The 20,217-nt window shown below is 25.6% G+C and overlaps 2 protein-coding genes across 8 annotated transcripts in view; one reads left to right on the forward strand and one right to left on the reverse strand.

Moving 5' to 3' along the window:
- LOC119662781 (protein FAM102B) overlaps positions 1–20,217 on the reverse strand; it is a 42,329-nt gene that overhangs the window by 13,696 nt on the left and 8,416 nt on the right. For 3 of the 7 annotated variants that reach the window (XM_038072538.1, XM_038072537.1, XM_038072536.1), the window contains exons 1-5: positions 9,114–9,289; positions 8,728–9,039; positions 8,447–8,673; positions 6,310–6,689; positions 6,069–6,151 (exon numbers count right to left, since the gene is read on the reverse strand). In XM_038072538.1, the coding sequence (XP_037928466.1) occupies positions 6,069–6,151; positions 6,310–6,689; positions 8,447–8,673; positions 8,728–9,039; positions 9,114–9,289 (1,178 nt within the window). Of the gene's footprint in view, positions 1–6,068; positions 6,152–6,234; positions 6,690–8,446; positions 8,674–8,727; positions 9,040–9,113; positions 9,636–16,004; positions 16,189–20,217 lie in introns of those variants that run through there. The other 4 variants (XM_038072539.1, XM_038072533.1, XM_038072534.1 and 1 more) reach the window with 4 other exon arrangements.
- On the forward strand, positions 18,204–19,778 carry LOC119662783. Its single transcript, XM_038072540.1, has 3 exons — positions 18,204–18,482; positions 18,555–19,169; positions 19,230–19,778. The coding sequence occupies exons 1-3, from the start codon at positions 18,447–18,449 to the stop codon at positions 19,728–19,730; spliced, it is 1,152 nt and encodes a 383-aa protein (XP_037928468.1). The 5' UTR covers positions 18,204–18,446; the 3' UTR covers positions 19,731–19,778.

The raw sequence follows: 20,217 nt of genomic DNA on the forward strand, positions 1-20,217 counted from the left end.
CCAAAGTTAATAAAAGATATAAATTAGGTCTACAGTAAATAGTAATTTATTGATTTAAAAATAGCAAATAGTATTTGGATTATTCAAAGCTTTAAAAAGTTGAAGAAATTGTTTAGTAACAATTTAAGGTGTTAACAGAGATTGAGTAAACGATTTTTTTTATATGCTACATAAGTACAAATATTTTTTTGGACTATTTTAATTTAACGCTTTTTAGATTTAAGTTTGAAAAATGTAAATCACAAACTTTCAGATAATAAATTTAACTAAAATTAATAAGCGGTACTAACTAATATTTTATATTTTAATTTTAGCTCATATATACTATTTGTGCTATACTCATATATATGCTATACTTAGCAAAAGTAGCAATGTAGATAACAGTGGTGGCGCAAGGCTTAGCATGAGATCGGACATAGTTCTCAAAGAATGCCAAGAAGTTAAACATATAACAAAATATATACCGAGTATTTTGTACTATCATGTTTTGATTTTGGGAGGTCAAAGAGATCAAAGAGATAAAAAAATCGTATGGCTGGAAGTTTCAACAGAAAATGAGATATAGAATTTTAGTTGAAAATTTTTGAACCTATTTAAATATAATGTGGTATATTTTAAGTGGAATATTAAAAGATTTAAAATTATAGATATTACAAATTTTAACTAATAATTACTTTCAGATATAAAAGCTTTTGGCACCCTGCCTCTCAGTTGATATTAAATGCGGACTCTAGAAATTTCCTCGCGAAGTTAAAGCGTGTATTTTTTTTTAAACTGATTCAAAAATATATTCAAGATTTGAAAAACATCGCCAGTAACATCGCCATGTTTTGCCATTGCCGTTACTGGTAGATTTTATAAATAACTCATTGGTTATGAAAACTATAGCCGAACTTCTTTAAAACAAAGCTCTATAAAATGAAGCTCTATCTATTATGAATTGCTTTTAAGATACAACTTTTTCGTTATGGTTCTGTCTCCTAAAATCATAATTTCTCTGAAATCACAGTCAATCTAACAAACCAAATTAGGGAATCCGTTCGTTGTAGGAAAGTTAGAGTATATATATTTTTTTAGACTTATTTGTTTTATCACAAATAACAAAAGAACACTTCAAATAATCTGAGGTGTTTGCTTGTTCAAAACAAAAACATTTTTTAAACGTATTATGAAATTATTAAATAAAATATTAGCTTTTTCAAACTCTACTACCAAATTTAGTGAAATAATAGCGCTTTTATATTTACCACGATCAAAACTAAAAAAACAAAAAGGTGGCAATAATATAGCACATAATCCATATGTGTAAAAAAAACTAAATAATAATAGTTTGTACTGTAGTCGACGATATAAACTATTTTGGTAATCAATCTTATATTAACCTTAAAATTTTAATTAATAAATGTAGTAATAACAAATAATTAATTTAATTATTAATGATTAGCTACTTTTTTGTATTTTAATTCAGATATGATCTACTACACAATATACTATATAGTTACCCAAAATTGCTCTTGATCTGATCTGCCACGTCTTGAGCTGATTTTGTGGCCGAATTGGATATGTTTATGGTAATCTTAATATTTTGCAACTACTTAACATAAAAACCTAGCTTATATACAAAAGAATAAACGCGTTTATGAACGATAAAAATATTGTATAATTCACAACTATATTAAATAGCGATTTTTTTAACATATAAGTACAATATTTCAAATACTGCAATGGACAAATGTATTGTAATACAACTGTTAAACAAAATAAACCACCGGTTATTAAAAGAGTAATTTATATAATCGGGAAAAATGTCTGTAGTGTTATAAACTAATTTTAAGGTTTATACATTTCACTGGAAATTCACCTATTGAAAATGAAATTTCACTAAAAATAAATTTCGAATTAAAACGTTACTCTAGATTTTTCAATCGAAAACTCTATAAATAGTAATATTTACAGGACCAAAAATTTTTATTTAAACTTCTTTTTAACGTATACATATAAGATATAAAATGAAATTGTGATAGATTAATAATAAAATAAGAAATGTATTTCAATAAAGAATATTAATAATATAATATTAACAGATCTAAATATTTTCTATTATAAACTATTAAAATTATTTGATATTTTTTTAAATATATTACGACCAATATTTTTCTTACAGATATATATTAGAACGTACTTGCATAGTTATATTACAATTCTTTAAACTAAAATAAAACCAATTAATAATTGTAAAATAAGTTATCAATGATATGTTAATTCTATGATTTCAATTTAAAACAATGTAAATAATAGAAAATAAATATAGGGTTTAATTTAGATTTTCGGAATTATTAATACCCATCAAACAAAATTTCTGAGAATTTATTTACAAAAATGTTTTACATAATGTAATATGACAATTATTTTTAAATCTAAAACAATGGATAATACGTATATCTTCTATAAAGATATATGGTATTACTTAAGCTTCCCAGCGACCTAATTTGCCGCAAATTTGTTAATAAAAACGGAAAAGTCGTTTATAAGACTGCCACATCAAAATTCATATCTATCCATTTTTGTTATTAATAGAAATGTAATAACTATGTTCGGGTAGAGAATATTAACCTAAGTATAACAATAATTCAGAGAAACATGATTTCTTAAAACACAGCGGTTAAACAACATATATGTAATATAATATATAACATTATTATTAATATATAAACTATATTAATAATATTTTCATTATTAAAAAAGATAAATATGAAGATATTGATATCAAATATTTTGTTTTAGAATATTTCAAATAAAATCCTATATTTTTTTTAAATGTTAGCTAAGTGGTTATTTAACTTAGTACACAAAAAGAAATAAATGGTATTAAATTTATGTTTTTAATAAATTTAAAATTATTTGTAACATAATTTGAATATTAAAGACTTAATATCCATAAAGATATTATTAAAAAATATATTATTTTATAGTAAACCAAAAAGTAATTAAAAAATTGTAATTAAAGTAAAAAGGGCGAACTTAAAAAATAATTGAAAAGGTTTATTTTCTTTAAATAGTTCATATGTAAAATTTTTATTGTGTATGGTGGTTTTCATCCAAAATTATAAAAAATAAATAAGTAAAAAACTTTTAAGGGCAAAGAAAATGTAAATGTTTTCCATTTAGATAGGAACTTATTAAAAGTGATAACCTTGTTTAAATTTAACTTCAAATTTTCAAATAAATTTTGAAACAAGAAAAATACTTCACACTATTCGAATTTTCATAGTTTTGTCTTGTTAACAATAATAATAATAAAAAAGTATTCAAAAAATAAAATTTTAAAAATTAATCATAGTATTTATATATAAAAATAAGTCAATTAAAAATATAAATAATTATTAATATAAAAATTTAATCTAGACAAATAGTAATAAAAATATGAATAAAATATTAATATAAAAAATAAATATTCATATATATATTTATATTTTATTTATATAAAAAATAAATACTTATATATATATTTATTTTTTATATTAATATTTTATGTAAATTATGTTTTATGCCTTTTATATATTTATAAAACAATGATTTCAATATAAATTTGTTCACTTCTCTAATACATTAACTATACAAAACGAATGTTTTAATAGTTATATTTTTAGATATATATTATAAAATCTGAATCATTGTAATTCTTTGTATAGAATATTTTAATTAATATTTAATCGCAATATTAATATTTGGAATAAATAGCACAGATATTGTTTATAGGAAACAAGGAAAGCATACTCTGTAGTGTACATCCGTAAATGGAAAAAAGTTAGATAAGGTTAGGTTATACCGGCGATCCCAAGAAATTCACTTAGGCGTATAGGATCCAATTTAATTAAAAACTTAAGAGTTAGAATCACTTAGAACCTTTGGCGAAGCTTATAATGCTATTTAGAAGGAGATCTTGCAGTTCGCCAAAATTCTTAAAAAAGAAAACTCCTAAAGTGATAAGGTAGCGCCGCGCATGTGCTGGAAAGAAATACAGCAGATGGAAGGCACTTTCACAACTGCGGCAGATATGATTAAAAGTGAAATTCAATCTTCTAGCATGGTTACCTAAAATGCAGTGACCTGTGAGTCAATTTACCACAAGACTGATATTTCTACGGAGTATCTCAATGAGAGATATGGATTTTCTTTTATTAGAACGTGGTTAATTTTATACAGATAACTGCATATCGTTAAGTCCTCCCATCTTTTATTAAAAAATTCGGCGAATAAATAGATAAAATAAACATATTAATTATTGCTATATAATATACTACAAACCTACTACAAGACTGATAAAAAAAATTACGAAAGTAATTAAAAATACAATTTTAAAATTTTTAAATAAATAAAAATTAAACAGTATATAGAATTAAAAACAAGTTAAACGATTACTTTCAAATTTATCTTGTATAATAAAAATATCTAAATTTGAATGAAATATATATCAGACATAAAATCAACCATATTGTCACAAATAAGTGGAAAACTACAATGAATATATAAAAGAAAACTTTGCTTTTTTGATTTTTAATATAGTCTATATCAGAGCCATCCTATCGTTAGAGCAAAAACAACAATAGTCTTAGCGCGCAAGACTTTTTGGGCTATAATTTTTATTGTGTGAAAAAATATTATTTGAATTCTATAAAGTTTTTTTAATTGTATTAGTTGCCCACCAGAAGCGAAATTCTTAGAACAGCTCTGGTCTGCATGTAGGTTTTTAAAATCCTATACACAATAACAATTTTATTATGTATAGCTTTAAGGACTAGTGTATAATCATTAAAATCTCCAGTTATTGAATGCCGCTATACATCATTTTTTTTTTAATTCAGTTAATTAACTGATGACTAACAAAAATCAGAGCAGTTATGGTAGCGTTTCTGTTAAAATGGTTGACAGATTAACTTTAAAGACCGACAATATAATGTTTTAATGTATAATCATAAAAAAATGCAAATGCAAAAAAATTATTAATATTCTAACGAATGAAAAATCAGTCCGATAAAAATCAGTCATTTAATAAAATCTCCATTTAGTTAATCTAACTAGAACTACACCAGTTAAAATTTAGATAATTGTGAGCAATCTCCGGGTTCATTGCTAGCTTAGCCAGAGATTGAAACGTACTGGAGATTAAAAAGACTACCATAAGTTTAAACTAAAATTAAAAAAAAAATAATAATATTAAACTACCTTCGAAAAGATCTAGTTTCCTATCTACTCCTAGTACACACTAGCGGCAAGTAACAGTTGTCATCACAATGCCGTTTAAACGGTTTTGAAATACATTAGATCATATTAAGCAGTCCACATTTGAATCGCTTAATCGGCAGAATGGCGGTGCCGAGACTATTATAAATGTCGCTAGTATGTACCTAGCCTTAACCTATATAAATCAGTAATCTACTTCTAATTAACGAATATTTTATAATTCAATTAAAAAATTTTGTTGCTAAAATTGCATTATACATGTCTAAATGGAAAACAGTTTTCTTATTAGTTTTATTAAGAAGAAAATAAAAATTAGAAATAGCAATTAGTATAAATATTTGAAAATAACAGGTTAACTAATTATGTACAGGCAACCCAAAAGTATTAGATTATTACTTAACAAAAAATGATTATAAAGGATTTATGATTGTGTTAAATCATTACGCAAAATAGTTAAGAGAAAAATTATAAAAAATTATAGAAAATTACATAGCAAGGAATAAGTTATACAATAAAATATTTTTCAGTATAATCAAAGCAAATAAACAATTAATTAAATGTTTTAAATTAATTATATGTTAAATATTGATATATATAAAAATTAAAAAGTGATTTAGTAAAGTGTAGTTGCTGTTAGTATTTTCATATTTTAGATAATTAATTGTAAGTGGTATAGCGTTATTAGAACTGAAAAATATAACTTTGGTTTTTTATATATATTTTAGGAGTCAATTAGTTTTAAAAAATAAAATATACTTTACATAAAAAGTAAATATATTAGCAATTCAAAAAAAAAAATCGTTGGTAGGAACTTGTAATCTTACCTTGCATGTCCCGAGTCTCCTTCAGAACTTTGCCTCGAATGTTGACTGTGTGAAAAACTGCTATAGCCTGAACCTTTCGACATCTAGATTCATAAGGAATAACTTATTAAATTATACTACTTTTCACAAAGTTAAAACTAATTCATTTATAAAATGTTGTATTTACTTTGTAAAAATTATCTTGAAAACTTGCAAATGTAGATGTTAATAATCTACAATACTTTTTGCACAATTCACTCACTTGACTAGTATTACTCGAATTCCTTGAATGACCCATTTCTATTATCGAAGACGTTCCAGATGTGCCTCCTAAACCAACTCCAACCACACCACTTGTTGTCGTACCACAATTACTGCTTCCAATTATACTTAAACCCACTCCATTGCCTGCTCCACTAGTGACAATACCAAGTGTTCCATGCTGCAAAGCTTGTTGCTGTATATTTGTAAGTGCTGTAATTGGTATCAAACTTGAGGGTGGTGTATAATTTGAATGCTGCAGCTGTAACTGCTGTTGTAATAAAATAGGATCGCTTGTAATTGTAGTGATTGCTGATTCAGATGATTCCGAAAGACCCGAGTCAGTAACAATTGAAGCAATTAACGTTTGCGGATCTAATTCTATAAGGCGAAAATAAAATTAAATATATATTAATATAAACACAAGAACAATAAAACAAATATTGTAAATTTTATCAAACATAACAGATTTAAAATTAACATTAACGTTTACAAAAATTTATTTAATGTTTGGATATAGCAATGTGCTGAACTATTGCTTGTCAAGCATAAATGGGTTAATTCTCCCTTTGTACCACTCTACACATCATGATGTGGCCTATTTGTTTTCCTGCGCCAATCCACACATAAATCTAAGTCTAATTTAGCGTTAACTTTAATTTAGCGTTCCGTCCCTTAGCGTTAACTAGGTTTATTCGTCCTGATCCTAGTTGACATCAATTTAAATCCCACCCATCTCCTAATACAATCTCACTTTCTAATAATTCCTATCCCTCTCACATAATCCATTTAAAATTACAGATACCTTTACAACAACAAATATTTTAAAAACAAACTTTATCTGAGTTGAATTTAAGTTTTGAATCTCATCAAAAAGAATGTAATTAACAATATTTATACGATAATATAGATAAGTTGAATTCAAATTTTGAATAAAATCCTTCAGGTACAAATGACCTTGCGGACAAATGATTGCGGATTTCATTGCAATAAATTTAAGCAACGCAGAAGTGCGGGATTCGAGGTTAAAATTTCTCAGAACCTCCCTATCAAAGGTTGATCCAGAAAAATTTAAAGAAATCCATGAAATCATTCTGAATGACAATAAAAGAAAGTTAAGAGAGATTGCTGAATCCTTTCAGATATCAGAATAAAATGTAAACTCCAACTAAGACGAGCATTTGATGAACAGAAAAGTGATTCGATATGATAAGCGAGTTCGCTAGTTTAAAATTATTTCAATTAAAAACATTGTAGTGAATAAGACATGAGTCACTACATAGTTAAATCGACAGCCTTTATATTTCATAATGCGTACTGTTTTTTATTTATTAAATCTTTAAGAAGGAAAAGTTTTTGCCAAAACTGAAACCTATTTTGAACACTAATAAATCATTTTTCAATAATATATTTAAATATTAGAGAACTATTAAAAAAAATGATGCGTCACTCTAGAAAAAGATTGCTCTGTTTTTTCACCAAATCAATGCATCAAATCACAAACCATCACAATAATGACAAAATCGTAAGAATTGAACATTGAGTTGAAGTCGCTGGAAGATGGAAAACTCCAAGCTCTTCCAATAGTTAGTGGAAAGAAATTTGGTCTTAATGAAGAATTGATTGCCAAAACTAAAGCTTTCAATAAATACATCGAAACATTAAAGAAGTATTACAATGAATATATCATATCAGTCTTCATTCCCAACGAAAACTACATTGCTGAATAAAAAAGAATTGTGGGTGAAAATGTATGTTTTATTCGTGATCCTGCGATTCTGTGCTAGAGGCACTATTTATATAAAATAAAATATATTATATATATGAAATATATTTAAACCACATTCATCTAAATAAGATTTTTGCATTTAAAGACCTTGCATATAGTACCTTGACTTAGTTAAGATATTGAAATTAAAGGCTTTTCAATAATAATTTTTTTAGAATATAAATATTTGTTTAAATTACAAATAAATGGACTGTAAAACCTTACATGTACATTAAAATTTGTAATAATAAAATTTTTTTGCATCGATTGCAGATTATTTAAAATATTGATAATTATATAAAATAGTACTCTATACGGAATTTTTAACTAAATTAATAATCATCTTTAAAAAAACGTGCTTTGTACTTACCGTCATCTCTTATCGTTGAAACTGGGCGTGTAGTTAAAGTTGTTGCGCTTCCTATACCACTACCAACTAACGTAGAACTGCTCACAGCCAATGACGCACTACTACCAACACCAGAACCAAGTGTAGGTATCGCAGTTGCTGTTGGTGTTTCTAATCCAACCCCAGTAGCAGCTGTTTCTAGGTCATCTGTCGAAGGTTTTTGTTTACTTTTCAGACTTGGTGTTGGTCTAAATAATATATTTGTTATAATAGATTTATAAATTAAAATATTGAATACTTACGCCTTAAATAGTATATCACCACTTAACATGTGCATTTTTATTGACACTTTAAGCATAGAGTTATCTAAGCGATGTCTGGAATCATAACCTTCCAATAGAAATCGTCTTGATGTTAATCCTGCACCAGCGAATTCGGCAAGATTTAAGTCAATAAAACCTAATTTGTAGTAACTACGTCCACCCTTCATCTCTTTTCTTATTGAAATTCGCAAATGGCAGGGATCCAATACACCAGTTGAGGCGTTTGCAGACATTTTGCATGGAAACTCGAAATTCCGATTCCATTCCACGCGATGATTTTTCACTTCTTCTCTATTAATTGCAAATAATAATTAATTTAAAGTAATAAGTACTCATTAAAAAAAAATTATTTGTGTTTTACATACCTGCTACTATATTCTTGAAACGATCCACCGTCTAAAAGACGTACTTTGGCAAATAACACCTCATTGACTAGTGCTACTTCAACTAAATCGTGCAATTGTACTTCTACATTAAACTTATACTTTTTCTTTTTCATCATAAATGCCATACCAGGGGCGCTAGGCCCAATCAATGTCATACAATAACCAATATATTTCAATAAAAATTTTTTAAACTTTTTTCCAAGAAAATACAAACGAATCAATTATAAAATAAAATTTAGGAATTTTATGAGGATTTATATCTTCGCGTCTTTCTTGTAAAACTGAATGGTTCTTTATTTTAAGTTTGCACGTCCTTTGCTTTAGATTAAATACCATAAGTTTTGCTTAGTATATATGAAATAAAATTTCTATATATTACTTCAATTCTATATAAAATATTTTGTAGAACATTTCTTAATATCCGTTTGCACAACAGGAAAATTAAAGTAGACGTGAAAAGGTGTATTATTTTTTTTAGACTGCGACGGCATCATTTTCCACCTGAAAGATATATAAAATATTTTATATTATTAATTTTTTAATTTCTTTTTTAATTTTTAATATATCAATATAAAATCGCAAAAGGTATAGCAAAAAATAATAAATGAAATTATAACTACAGCTAAACATTTAAAACACAGATATACTGATGACCTTATCTTTACTCTGATGCCCACTCTATCTAACACGTCTATATCAGAAGCTTATCGAAGGTAGGAAAAACTATGAAAAGGTATTATCAATCTTTAAAAGTTGAAAAGTTGGTACTATGAAGAAGCGAGACACAACGTTACTGAAAAGATATTAAACACAGGAAAGAGTAGTGTAGGCACGAAGAAAATGTTATTAAAAGCCTAATTGGTTTATATCGTCAAAATTTATTGATAAAACATATTTTTAAATTTTAACAACTGTCTTCTCATTATTAATCTAAATTGCACTTGGTGCCTGTTTAATATTTTTTTTAATTAGAAATTTTTTAATTATTACTTTTCTTTAATTATTATTTTTTCAAATCATTATTTTTTTCATTATTATTTTTTTTCATTAATATTTTTTTTTTTATTTTATTTTCTATTTTTTTAATTATTTCTTTTTTATTTTTTTTAATTTTTTTTTATTATTTTTTTTTTGCTTTATTATCTTTTTTCATTATTATTTTTTTTATTTTATTTTCTATTCTTTTAGTTATTATTATTTTTTTATTTTTTTAATTATTATTTTTTTCTTTATTATCTTTTTTCATTATTATTTTTTCAATTGTTTTTTTTTTTTTCATTATTATTTTTTCAATTGTTTTTTTTTTAATTATTATTTTTTTAATTATTAATTTTTTAATTATTATTTTTTTTTGCTTTATTATCTTTTTTCATTATTATTTTTTGTTATTTTATTTTCTATTCTTTTAGTTATTATTATTTTTTTATTTTTTTAATTATTATTTTTTTCTTTATTATCTTTTTTCATTGTTATTTTTTCAATTGTTGTTTTTTTTCATTATTATTTTTTTTTTCATTATTATTTTTTCAATTGTTATTTTTTTTATTATTATCTTTTCAATTGTTATTTTTTTATGATATTTTCAATTGTTATTTATTATAATTATTATTTTTATTATTTTTTTTACTATTTTTCCTCTTTCCTTTGCTTCTTAACAATTATTCTTTCTTGATAAAATGCAAATTTGAAGACGTATCTTCAGCAGTTACATCGTTTATAAAATATTTAATAATCCAGTTAAGAGTTGGATATGCTGTATTCGAATAATATAGCAAAAAAAACGGAATTGAAGTGCAAAAAAACAGATTTATATACTTGTGGAAATAAAAACCCAACAAAGATCTATATGAGAATTTATATAATTTCTATACAATAGTTAGATTGTATGTGTGTATTCAGTTAAATAAAGTTCAACTAATTGCTACAAATGATCTGTAGATCCATGAAAAAGAATATTTATGTTTAATATTTGGTGTTTTTTATTATAAAATCTATTGCGATAATTTTTTTTTTTATTTGAATCTTATATATTGTTCTGATATAGTAATTTTTTTATCTACAATATATAGCAGTGCTGTATCATTGGGAACCCGAAGGTTTATTCATAACAACTTGACACTAACCAGAGTTTTGGTTTCTATATTTCTGAATATTCAATGCGTTCTGATATACTAATCTCCTATATGGTATATAATATATATTTGAGATAGCTATTATTTTAATTTTTTTATCTATATATATGGAAGTTTATTACAGATAATATCGTTAGTAAAAATATTATAAAAATTCTAATATTGCACTTATGTACTTTTTTCGAGATTTCGAAAATCATTCACTGTTGAACAACTTATCTCTATTGTGAGCTGATCACATCCGGTAAGTCAAGTCTTACCATCCAATATTAATATAACGTCTACGTTTCACTTACACAAAACCGAATTTTAAGTTCGAGTTTATGTCATCTGCATTCCAATTCGAACACATAAGAGTGTTTTTAATAGCATTGTTTGGTTTCACAATAATCCTTCATCATGTCCTGCATTGTATTAATGAATTTATTCATATTTTGAGCGAATTGTTGAGTTTTTTTGGAATGCTTTCTTGTGTATAATGTTTGAGGATATTGATTCGTGCTAGATTTTAGGTTAGGGTGCTACTTTGTTTTGATGGGTTTTTATTCGTAAAGATTGGGTGCCTCGACATACCTTGAAAATTAAAAATTACAATGGGCAAGTACTATTAGTAAAAAAACGAAAACTAAAAAAACAAAATGCCTTCAAAAGGCATAAAATTAACACTCATTTTTTATTTTGTTTTTCTTAGAAAAGAAATAAACATAGGAACAAAGTATATAATAGCAAGTCCTATTGTTTTAGTATATTAAAACTTTTATGAGGTTAAGTTTGTTCTTATAAAAACTAATTTAACCTTTGCGTGTTGAAATCACTTAAAAACAAACTACTCAACACACAAATTATTTGTGACTTTAATTTTGACACAAAAACTAGTAAAGGGTCACTTTTATTCGTCGAAAAACGCATTTTTATGGTCATAGGAAAGTTGGAAATGAGCGAACAAATTGGACTATTGGGCTTTTTCCATAATTGGACTGTTGTATAATTTAGTATAATAAACTTACAAATATCAAGTAAAATTGTGTAATAAAAATTTGTATTTGATTTAGCAAACAAAAAAAATCTATATACGGAACGGCAAATGCTAGTTAGAAAAAAAAAGTTTTATATATCTAATGATGACTATTTTTAATTATATTTTAAGAGAAATACTAATAAAAACGTAAGAATAGATTTTAAGATTTCTTATTAATTTTTACATTATATATAATACATATTTTAAACCACGCAATGCACGAAGTCCCTTAGCCCATAAACGTAATTTCTAATAAAAAAATAGGTTAAAACGCCATTTTTTTAAGGTGTATTGATAATTACAATTTCATAACGCAATGTAATTTTAGAAAAATAAAAATGACATCAGTGTTTTTATTCAGGGTACAGAATGTATACACAAAGGATTTGTATGTCCTACTAAATTGAATACAAACAATAAAAGAAATACTCCCTCTTGTGCCGAGACTTAAATGTAATTCACACAAAAATATTCGCTAATAAAACCGCCTGTTTGTTTATATGGTACTGACCTTTTTTAATAGAAAAACTTCATAATTTCTTTAAAATTAATGTTTTAGATAATGTTATCATTAAAGTAATAACTAGTAACTTAACTAGACAGTTAAATGATGACACCATTGATGAAACTTTATATCATCTAAACTCTTATTGCATTTAAAGTACTTTCTGTCAACAAACAAAACTTCTCAGCGTCGAAGACCCACGCCATAATTAAAACCTGTCAGTTAGAATTTGCAAAAGTCTTTATTTATCTAGGAATTCGTGTAAACAACAAAAATGTTGTCAGTCTAGAAGCTCAACAAATACTCACTCTTGTCAATGGACGCTATCTCGAGCTTAGTAGTGAATTGAGAAATAAAACTTTCTCTCGACAAACAAAAATTACGTTCAATAAGTCTTTTATCATGTACATATGTTCTACTATATAGTATAGAAGCTTGGACAATAACGAACACTGATGCAAAGCTATAACTACTGGATATTTTAAAAGATCTATCAAAGGAACACAAATAAAAAATGAAAGTTGACAAATTCTTTGCACTGTTTTTAACCACTTTAATTAATATCTAAACATTTAAATTTGAATGGATAAAGTATTTAACGTAAGACTGCAATCAATAACGTGTAATGAACTGTTTTCAACCACTTTAATAAATATCTAAAAATTCAAATTTGAACGGATAAATTATTTATCTTGAGACTGCAATCAATATACTTTAAACTTAAAATATAAGCAACATAACAAATAAATATATTACATATATATATATATTTACTTACATATAACAGATAGAGACTACTAATATATTTCATACGACGAAATGAAATAATTCATACGGAAGTATTAAAATTAAATTAAAGAGCTTAAATATTTTTATATATAAGTGAATACTACCCAAAATTAAAATGATTACGACATTTTACACAGAACATACATGAAAACCCTAGAAGTAAAGTACGATACATGTTAAGATAACGAAATATGCACTTAGTTCTATTGTAAACCCAATGTATTTAAAAAGTGAACTTAAAAATAAACCAAATATGAACTACAAATGATATCAAGATTTATTATAACTATTTGACTTTTTTTTTCTGATAACATGGAGTGTAAAGATTTCCATAAGAATTACACGACATGCTTTCGGTAAGACAATAACACATTATTATAATGCATTGAGCCTATTCACACTAACGGAGGATTGACACTTGAAATTGGTTTCTGATAGAAGAAATCAGGAGAATATGACTCTACCTGTACAATTTCGCAATATAAAAAATGCTGCTTATTTTGAGATTGATATAATATATACATACATATGCATTATTATTTTTTAAGCACTTTAAACTTAAATAAAAAAATGTCAAGCCTTAAGTTAGGATAGTGTAAACGCATCTTTAAAACATTTTCAAATGAGATGTTGCCGTTAGTGTGATTTGGTTCAAAAAATGTTGCAAATTGCAAATTTTTAATAGAAGAGACTGTAGCAAGTATGACTGTAATAGAATAATAAATGAAGGAATACCAACATATCACATGTGCGTTTAAAATTGAAATTAATAAAATATATATCTTGTTGCACATTTAAAAAAGATTCATAAAAATGCTATAGAGTTATTCAGAGTGTATAGATCTGAAATGTAGTTGACTTTATTGGGAAAGCATAGGAAGAGAGAGGGATTTTAACCTTTAAATACATACCTCCTTTAAAGAAGCTTATTGTAAAATAATAAATTGCTGTTACTCTTCACACATCGCCGAGTTGAAACTTGAAGAAATGTATCGTCGTTAAAGTTATTGTTTTGACAAAGTTCAAATATTTTTACACTGAGTGACTAAAGTTGTCATTTTTGGGGTAAGATATATTATTACACATATGTATATATATATATTTATTCAAATTATACTAACTATTGGTTTAATTTTAATGTGCGCATTAAGCAGATATATTGAAAAATATTTAAAAAAAATGACTTTTTTCTAATAAGAATAGTGTTGAGATTGTTTAGGAGATATATCTAGAAACAATATATTTTATATAAAAAATATCTAATTTAAATATGAAAAATTTATTGAAATTGCACTCATCTGCTTTGCAATAAGCTTATACTTAAAACAACAAACTTAATAAAATATTCATTTATAATTAAATAACATGAAAAACAAAATTAATTGTTAGTTGTAACTAGTATTTGCAAAACTTACGAGCTTCAAAGTCAAATGATAGATAAACGCCGAATAGTTTTTCGCTAACAAATAAATTACGAAGGCAAAGCAATAAAAAAATATGTTAAAAAACATAGTGTAGTAAAACAGAGTTTTTTTTTTACTAATTTATTTTATTTTTTAACAGTATATTTTCAAGTCTATCTAAAAGTTTGAAACGATTGAGCTTTCCATATACAATGATTTGCCAACGTTACAAAAAAAGCCTATGTTGCAAATTAGCTGCTCTTTGGAGGTGATGTTCTTATTTTTTTTTTAGTTTTGGAAATATGGAATTACGGGTATGATAGTGAAATAAATGTTACGATTATACTAGATGAAGAAATAATTTGTGACGAAAATGATTCATTTTTTTTAATAGCCTCTGAATGAACTTATGGCAAAACGCAAATCTTATTAATTGTATTTTTAAAATAATATTTATTTGGCGCAAAACAGCGTTCCGATATTACATTTTTTTTTGACTTAAAATCGTCAGTCGTCTTTTTATACGTATTACGTATTGTTCTCAATACAGGTAACAAGAACAACGGAAAGTCTGGTCGGTCTTTCTGGCCGATTACACGATTTTTGTCTTCTCCAAAACTAATTCATCTTATGAACCCATTATTAATAAAGCAAGGGATTCGTATTTTCTCTAATGCAACAAATCAATTTTATCTCCAAAAATTTTTTTTAATATTTTTACATGATCGCGCTTATGGTACACAATGGGCATATGCGGCGCCTGCATTGTCTATAGCTTTTTGACTTGTTTATGTAAAACTGAAATTATTCTGTCATGTCATATGCCTAATGATTTTTACAAATAGTTGTATCATTGATTAGTTAAATCAATATTGTGGGTTTTATCGAAGACTTCTGGATCAACAGCTTTAAATGCAAAATGTTTTTACGACAAAATTGATGCAAATATCATATAAACATTATTAAACTCAAGTTAATTTATTTTACATTTACACATTTCATATGTAAATATTTGACACTCACCAAACTGATTTGTTTTTTTTGTTGATATAGTAAAAAATAAATCCTTAGCTAATTGTTTATAGATATGAAACTACGCAAAAACTTCTCTCATTACTGATATTCATCAGTTAGAAGTTGCTATAAATAAAAAAAAACGGTAAAATATAAAATAGCGCCATTCGAGAGAAGTGCCGTTAGATGACGTAATATATAAAAATACATGGTTGCCAAGTCTTTTAAAACAATTTATTAAATTTTTGTTTATTGTTTTATACAATTTCATATTTACTTTAATAATGAATTTTAAAATTATATTTTGACAAATTGCAGTCTATTATTTCTATAAAATAATTGCAGATTGAGTTTAAGTAATTTACTTATCACAAATTTGATAAAAATAATGGAGCTGTAGATATATTCATTACTTTTACGCGAGTCTTAAAATCACTTTTAAAACTGATTTTAAAATCAGTTTTTAGGCGTTTACACTCTAAGAATTAAAAGCACTTTTAAGTTACTTGCAAATATATCAGCTGTTAAGTAGTAAACAGAAATGTTTATTTTAAAAATTTTAAATTGTAACCAAACTAGTAGAAGAAAATAATAAAACAACAATGAAAATTTAAGGAATATCCTTTATAAAATTTATAAAATTGCGAAAAATATGATTACAATTCTTTGATAAAATTACAATACTTTTGATTAGTTCGCCATTTCTCGGCGAACTATTTCATATATATAGTGCCCTCCTTTTCTACATTTTTGCCGTCTAACAATTTTACTATTTCTTTTTCCGCAAATATATAATTTTTTTTTTAATACTTATACATTTATTTATTGTATCTTCTCTTACAAGGAGACTAACAATAAGTTTTAAAATATTATCACTAATCACAATATTAAATAATATTACATTTTTTATTTAAACTACACATTGTATAATATTATATAAAATAAGTAAACCTTATAGCACAAACCTAACTTAAACCAATGCGTTAAATTTCATTGGATTGAATGTTAGGTGGTTCATTGAGAAAACAATTGAGCTTAATCAGAGCACTAACAAAAGAGTAAGGTTTATACTTGTACTTATTGAGTTTTAATGAATGACTGGGCGGTCAGTTCTGTTTAGGCAAGATTTAATGGTTAGAAGTACGAGATATATTGCCAAATTCAGTTTTAATTAAGAGAATTTGTAGATCTCGGTGGATATTTTTATTCCTAATATACTATGGGACATCAGTGATTGTTCTATTTTAGTATTTTATATGAACTCTTTGGATAATTTCAATATTTGAAGGACTAACATTACCAAATAGCTGGATACCATAAGTCCATATTAGTTTTATGATGCTGTTATACAAGAGTACTTTATACTCTAGGCACAGGGTAATATTTTAATTAAATACTTTTCTCTTTCTTCTTTCATCCAATTTTTTCTTTTTATTTCCTATTGACAGTTAACAGCTGAGCATTCAAATCTTAAACTTCTTTTAAGGTGTTTATGCAATTTTAAGCATTTAAGTGATGTTTCTTACTAAAAGTGATGTTAAAATGCTTTTAGTAAGCTAAAAGTGCTTTTAAGCAAAATTTTTTAAGTGCCTTAATATAACTTTTAAGGCTCGCGTAAATGGGGTGATTATTATCATTATAAACAAATTTTAACTTCTATATATTTGAATGATTTTTACAACATTTTTTATCATTTAAAAGTATAAACTGTGGTGCAGGTCCGAAAAAGAAAATTGATAAATATATTTATAACCCGACGTTATAAATGATTTTACTAATAGATGAAAGGCCATATGAAGAAATTTTCTATTTTGTCATTCTTACAGAGAATGCAAGAAGTAATACACAAACAATAACATAACTTATTGATTTGCTTATATATAAATAATAATAATAGCTGTCTCTCCAAATAATTTTGTAAATAAATTATTTATTAAGAAATTAATAATATGGAGTTTATAAAATATATTGTTTGGGTACAAAAATTAATAAAAAAAAGCTTTATTTATTTATTAAATTTAAACTGCTATTCTTTTTTTTTTCAACCATTCACGCGTTTTTAGTATACTATAATAGCAAAACCTGTAACTCTTGGTACAAAATGCATCTATGTACAGAAACGCATCTACTATATAATATACAATATATGAAAAAGTGTGGTTATGTTAAATAATGAAAGAGTTAGAATTTATTTGATTCTTTTGTCTTTTGTAAACCCTTCGCGACTGTCAAAATAGTGTTCTACGTTGTGTGTGTAGTTGGGGTTTAAAAATTGTTTTAAAGTGTTTTGTTCAAAAAATTAATATACGCATTTGTTTTTATTAATATAAACCCAATTATATTATTAATTAAATATTTTATATCAGACTAACAGTATAATACATATCTGAGACAAATTTCCTATTGCACAGCAAAATACATACAGAAATTGCATATTGCGGTATTCACGTCATGCCGAGGCGCGTAAAAGTTTTAAAGGCCAAAAACGTAATTTTAAAATAATAATAATATATTGATTCTTTTGTTTAAATTTTTGAATTTAAATTAATTGTCTTACAGCGGCCAGTTTTTGAGCCGGTAATTTCGCTAGAGAATCCTATAACGGATTACAAACGGCTAATGAATACAATTATGGCAACGGATGTTGAAGAAGAAATACTTAAAGAAAATTATATGAAAATTGCTGAAGTTGCCCAAAAATGTATTTGGGACTTGTTATTTGCAGAATCTGATACAAAAACTGAGAATGAAGCAAAGGCTACTGAATTATTAAAAGCGCATAAATATGACTCTGCTTTTTACTGTCCTTGGGACTACAATGAATGGATCGTTATTGTACGTGACGAATTGTTAAGCAGAGAAATGTTTCAGTTTTGGCGTAATGTAATAGTTAAATGTGAATTAGGACCTTGTTGGTCAAGAGATTCAGATTGTTTTACAGGTGATAATGCACCTGAGGAATTTTATAAATTCGCTGGGTGTGTAGCACCATTTAGCAGAGAAGCAGCAGCAAAATTGGATGACTCAAACTGTGCAGAAACTGTGTTGGAAACAGGCTCTATCGAAACGCAAACAAGTGCAGGAGCCAAAAACGATTCATCAACCGACACGTATATAGATTCTAACACCATGAGCGTTGAAGATAATGAAAGTTTAGCACCACCGGATGAAGTTGTAAGACACGTAAAGAAATATATAATTTTTAACAAAAGTTATATGATTTTTTTTTTACAGGAAAATGATGATTTTGGCTTAATTATCTCATTAGAAACTCCCTTAAAAGATTTCACGTCGCTTATATTAAATGAAATACAACTAAATGATACTGCCTCTGAAGAAGAATTGGAGCAAAAATATAAAACAATTGCTGAAAAGGCACGTGAAATTATATGGGAGCTCATATTCATTATAACACCATTAACAGAAGAAAACCAATGCAAAGCAATTGAGTTACTGAAAGAAGTGAAAAGTAATGCTTGCTCTTATGGACCTGCTGAATACAACAATTGGATTATTTCTCTACGCGATGAATTACTTAGATTAAATATGATTGAAATTTGGAGTGAACAAATCGTAAAACTTGAGTTGGGCCCATGTTGGGCTCGAGACTGCGATTGGTTTGATGATGCGGAAGATTATGAAGTATTAGACTTTTATAATCATGCTGGTTGTGAAGCACCATTTAAAAACGATATGTTAAACGCAATTAAAAATAATTCGAATCTTTCGTTTTAAATTGAACGAAGAGCTAAAGCTATAAATTGAAAAAAAAATTATTTATTCTTTAGTAATTTTAAATTTTATCTTTTTTCAAATATTTTAAACTTATTTAACAATAATTCTTTTAATTTTTTAACAATAACAACTAATTTTTATACAGCTAGATATGCATTATATACGCTTACAAATATACTTAAGACTAATATACACACATTTTTAAAATTGTGGAAAAGCATATGATATGTAATACAGTCTGTTTTTGTGTTTCATTAAACAAATAAAGTAAAAGTAAGTTAAGGACAATGTAATATTACATTTTTATTTATTTCAAATGTAATAGATTGATTTTCAGAAAAAGGACTTGTGAAACATACATATGTAAAAATTAATAGAAATAAATTAAATTAAAATTAAATTTTTATTTTAAATTTAAAACAAAAAATAATTTAAAAAAAAATTTTAAATTTTAAAAAAAAATTAAATTTTAAATTTAAAAAAAAAA

Source organism: Teleopsis dalmanni, chromosome X (genome assembly GCF_002237135.1).
Source record: "Teleopsis dalmanni isolate 2A chromosome X, ASM223713v2, whole genome shotgun sequence".
Taxonomy (NCBI): Eukaryota; Metazoa; Arthropoda; class Insecta; order Diptera; family Diopsidae; genus Teleopsis; species Teleopsis dalmanni.

What these genes read in the sequence shown, in the direction of transcription:
- LOC119662783 (XM_038072540.1), top strand. Translation starts at nt 18,447, where the DNA reads ATGCCGAGGCGCGTAAAAGTTTTAAAGGCCAAAAAC. An exon ending in AAGTTTTAAAGGCCAAAAAC is followed by an intron (nt 18,483 to 18,554) that starts GTAATTTTAAAA and finishes ATTGTCTTACAG; the next exon opens with CGGCCAGTTTTTGAGCCGGT. An exon ending in TAGCACCACCGGATGAAGTT is followed by an intron (nt 19,170 to 19,229) that starts GTAAGACACGTA and finishes TTTTTTTTACAG; the next exon opens with GAAAATGATGATTTTGGCTT.